The following is a 5687-nucleotide window of genomic DNA, read 5'->3' on the forward strand; positions in this document are numbered from 1 at the left end:
TATGATAATACTCGACTAACAGATACGAAAAATGTCATGTTAAGTCATACTGTTTGTTATGACAAGCTGTTTCAGTGTATATATGTATAAATACATACTTATATATGTATATATGTATATATACATACTTATATATGTATATATACTTATCTATGTATATCTACATATATAAATATTTATCTATGTATATTTATATATATATAAACATTTATCTATGTATATTTATATATAAATATTTATCTATGTATATTTATATATATGTATATAAATATACTTAAATATGTATATTTATGTATGTGTGTATATATATACACACATACATAGATAGACAGATACAGACACTTGGATCTAAACAAGAGCTAATTATATCCCAAAGTCAACGGGACAAGGGCGTTTCAACAGAGCCTAGTCATAGCAATAAATTTTAGTCATGTTCGTGTGATATGTATGATGAATTGTATTTATGCATAAAACATGTGTGATATATATGATAAATTGTAGTTATGTATAATGAATGCGTGATATGCATGATATAGTGTAGCTATGTATAATGAATGTGCAGTAAGTATGAATGTATGGTGAGTATAATGAGTTTGTGGTATGTATACTGAATGCATGGTATGTATGCAAACTGAATGTACTGTATGTGAAAGGTATGCCCTGTTTTCATAATGAAAAGTATATATAGAAATCAGTCGTGTTGATAGTGATGTAATTGAAACTTTATGAATTAAAGTAGCATTTATTGATATCCCTCGACTAATAGCTATGAGCATCATGACAGTGATATGCTGTCGATGTCTCCATAACCGTTGTCACGTAATCAACGGCTTCTTTAATGTATTCAGTCTGGTATACTGTCTTGAGGATTGGCCAGGCGTTAGTCATGGTCGTAGTCACATATACAGGTAAGTATGTGATGAAAGTGTAGACATCGACTTGAGTATATGTTGCAGTGGTTGTAATGGAGGCGGTGAGAGTCTTCACAACAGATACCGTTGATAGAGTCGTGGCAGTAGTTGTCCCTACAACTTGTGTCACGTGCTCTTCAAGATCGGTAGCCGAGTATGTAATGCTGATGGTTTCAGGCTGATAGCTGGTATAAGTGTATGCCCGATTCTTCTCTTTGATCATTAGTTGGCTGACGTAAAATGTGGAGAAAGCCAGCTGTGGCGCCTGATATTGAGATACCGTTTCCGTGTGAGTAACAGCGTAAGGCACACAATTCGTAGTGGTAACGCTAACATAGGTAGGTATAAGATCTAGGAGAGTGACAGTGGAAAGTACCGTCCTGACTTGTAGTCGAGTGTTTGTCAAAGACACGTAAGAAGATACATCTTGACACACCTTCACAGGTAAGTCTGGCCGAAGTCCTTCATTTGGTGCAAGCAAAGAGAGGGCTGTCCACAGAGCAAACAGTTTCATGTTCAAATTCTTACTAATTGTTATGTCTGACTGTTACACAGATGAATTATGTTCATGAAGGGGGTGATCTGATCTTTTGTAGGAATATGTCCCAAAGAAACTCGGCATACACATGAGATCTAGAACTAATTACATCCGAAAGTCACTGGGAACAAGGGTGTTTCAACGCAGGCTAATACCTAGTTATAATAAACTGTATTTAGATATAATAAATGTGTGATATGTATAATAAATTATAGTTAGGTATAATGAATGTGTAATATGTATAAGTTGTATTTATTTATAATGAGTATGATGTATGTGAAATGAATGTGGTATTTATAATGAATGTTTAGTATGTATGCAAATTGAATGTACTCTATGTGAATGGAATGTCTTGTGTGCATAATGATATGAATAGCATGTGTAATGAAACGCATAATGTAAATGTATGGAACATTTTATACTTCTCAATCAGTCCTTATATCCACCGTAGCCATTTTTTATGTAAATTAATTTGTTTATGGTTTCAACATTTATTAATATTCCTCGAGTAATAGCTACAAAAATCCTGTTAAACTGATTGTTATGGCAAACTACTTGAATGTATATATACATATATATGTATATTTATATAGACATATGTATATATATATTTTATATATATATGTATATATATGTATATTTAGATATACATATGTATATTTATATAGACATATGTATATATATGTATATTTAGATATACATATGTATATATATGTATATTTATATATACATATGTATATATATGTATATTTATATATACATATGTATATATATGTATATAAATGTATATTTATATATACATATGTATATTTATATATATATGTATATTTATATATATATGTATATTTATATATATGTATATTTATATATATATGTATATTTATATATATGTATATTTATATATGCATATGTATATTTATATATATATATATGTATACACGCATACATATCTAAGTATTTATGCATATATATGTGTGTATGTATATGAAAAGGAAAACAGCAGAGTAAGAAATGAAAATAAATCGTAATGTTTCGACCTCCTCACGAGTTCCTTCTTAGACGAATAATAAACCGAAATGGATGGATATATATTTATATATTTGTATATACATATAGATGTCTATATATATGTATATACAAATATATATTCACATATTTATATAAAAACAGATAGATAGACAGATAAATACATTGACATCTATCTATAGCTAGTACTAATTATAACCCAAAATCATGGGTGTTTCAACACGGGCTAATATCTAGTTATAAGAATAAATTGTACTTATGTATGGTAAGTATAATTCCTGAGTAATGAATGTAATGGATGGATGATGAGTATGATGAATGCGTGGAGAGTATAAAGAATGCGTAGCGATTATAATGTCTAGTTATAACAATAAATTGTATTTGTGTATGGTAAGGATAATGATTGAGTGATGAGTACAATGACTATGTGGTGAGTATAATGAATGTGTGGTGAGTATAATGAATATATGATGAGTATAATGAATGTATGAGTATAATGAATGTATGAGTATAATGAATGTATGAGTATAATGAATGTATGATGAGTATAATGAATGTATGATAAATAAAATGAATGCATGATGAGTATAATGAATGTATGATGAGTATAATGAATGTATGATGAGTATAATGAATGTATGATAAATATAATGAATGCATGATGAGTATAATGAATGTATGATGAGTCGTGGCAGCAGTTGTCCCTATAACTTGTGTCACGTGCTCTTCAAGATCGGTAGCCGAGTATGTAATGCTGATGGTTTCGGGTTAAAATCTGGTATAAGTGTCTGCCCGATTCTTCTCTTTGATCATTAGATGGGTGACGTAATATGTGGAGTAAGCCAGCTTTGGTGCCTGATATCGAGATACTATATATATGTAAATGTATGGAGCATTTTATATTTCTCAAGAAGTCCTTATATCCACCGTAGCCATTTTTTTATGTAAATTAATTTGTTTATGGGTTCAACATTTATCAATATTCCTCGACAAATAGCTACAAAAAATCCTGTTAAAATCCTACTGATTGTTATGGCAAACTGCTTCAATGTATATATACATAAATATGTATATTTATATATACATATGTATATATATTTATATATACATATGTATATATATTTATATATACATATGTATATATATGTATATTTATATATACATATGTATATTTATATATACATATGTATATTTATATATACATATGTATATTTATATATACATATGTATATTTATATATACATATGTATATATATGTATACAAGCATACATATATAAGTATTTATGCATATATATGTTTGTGTGTGTATGTATACGAAAAGGAAAACAGCAGAGTAAGAAATGAAAATAAAGCGTAATGTTTCGACCTCCTCACGAGTTCCTTCTTAGACTAATAATAAGCAGAAATGGATGAATATATATTTATATATTTGTATATACATATAGATGTCTATAAATATGTATAAATACAAATATATATTCACATATTTATATAAAAACAGATAGATAGACAGATAAATACATTGACATCTATCTATAGCTAGTACTAATTATAACCCAAAATCATGGGTGTTTCAACAAGGGTTAATATCTAGTTATAACAATAAACTGTACTTATGTATGGTAAGTATAATTACTGAGTAATGAATGTAATGGATGGATGATGAGTATAATGAATGCGTGATGAGTATAATGAATGTGTGATGAGTATAATGAATGTGTGATGAGTATAATAAATGTGTGATGAGTATAATGAATGTGATGAGTATAATGAATGTGTGATGAGTATAATAAATGCATGATGAGTATAATGAATGTATGATGAGTATAATAAATATATGATGAGTATAATGAATGCAATATGAGTATAATTAATGTATGATGAGTATAATGAATGTATGATGAGTATAATGAATGTTTGATGAGTATAATGAATGCATGATGAGTATAATGAATGTATGATGAGTATAATGAATGCGTATCAAATCTAATTTCTAGTTATAACAATAAATTGTAGTTATGTATGGTAAGTATAATGACTGAGTGATGAGTATAATGAATGTGTGGTGAGTATAATGAATGCATGGCGAGTATTATGAATGCGTGGTGAGTATACAGAATGCGTAGCTAGTTTAATTAATGCGTAGTAAGTCGAATGAGTGCGCGGTGTGTATAGTGAATGTGCGGTAACTATAATGAATGTGCGGTGTGTAAAATGAATGTGCGGAAAAATATCATGTTAAGTCATACTGATTATTATGGAAAACTGTTTCAGTGTATATATGTATATATACATACTTATATATGTATATATACTTACCTATGTATATTCATATATATAAATATTTATCTATGTATATTTGTATATAAATATTTATCTATGTATGTTTATATATAGGTATATATACTTAAATATGCATGATTATGTGTAAATATAAATTTATGTATTTGTATATATATATACACATATATAGATAGATAGACAGATAGATACAGACACTGGGATCTAAACATGAGCTAATTATATCCTAAAGTCACCGGGACAAGGCGTTTCAACGGAGGGTAGTTATAGCAATAAATTTTATGAATGTATGGTGAGTATAATGAGTTTGTGGTATGTATACTGAATGCATGGTATATATGCAAACTGAATGTACTGTATGTGAAAGGTTTTCCCTGTGTTCATAATGAAAAGTATATATAGAAATATTATATCTATCTTCCGTAATCAGTAGTGTTGATAGTGATGTAATTGAAACTATTTATGAATTAACGCAGCATTTATTGATATCCCTCGACTAATATATGAGCTAGACATTTATATGCTGTCATGTCTCCTAATCGTTGTCCACGTAATCCGGCTTCTTAATGTATTCGTCTGGTATACTGTTTGAGGATTGGCCGGCGTTAGTCATGGTCGTGTCACATATACAGGTAAGTATGTGATGGGAAATGTAGCATCGATTGATTACGTTGCATGGTTGTAATGGAGGCGGTGAGAATTTCACAACAGATCCGTTGATAGAGTCGTGGCAGTAGTTGTCCCTCAACTTGTGTAGTGCCTTAAAATCGGTAGCCGGGAGTAATGCTTTGGTTTTTGGGTTGATATCGGTTAAGTGTTGCACGATTTTTCTCTTTGATCATTAGTTGGGTGACGGAATATGTGGAGAAAACCAGCTGTGGCGCCCGATATTGAATACCGTTTCTGTGTG

The 5687-nt window shown here is 29.5% G+C and overlaps 2 protein-coding genes across 2 annotated transcripts in view; one reads left to right on the forward strand and one right to left on the reverse strand.

Moving 5' to 3' along the window:
- Positions 1-5687, forward strand: part of LOC119584767 — an 85502-nt gene that overhangs the window by 15397 nt on the left and 64418 nt on the right. The window lies entirely within an intron of this gene.
- Positions 756-1580, reverse strand: LOC119584481. The gene has a single exon (XM_037933124.1). It carries the CDS (start codon positions 1423-1425, stop codon positions 760-762), a length of 666 nt encoding a protein of 221 aa, XP_037789052.1. The 5' UTR covers positions 1426-1580; the 3' UTR covers positions 756-759.

This window comes from Penaeus monodon, chromosome 18 (assembly GCF_015228065.2).
Source record: "Penaeus monodon isolate SGIC_2016 chromosome 18, NSTDA_Pmon_1, whole genome shotgun sequence".
Lineage (NCBI taxonomy): Eukaryota > Metazoa > Arthropoda > Malacostraca > Decapoda > Penaeidae > Penaeus > Penaeus monodon.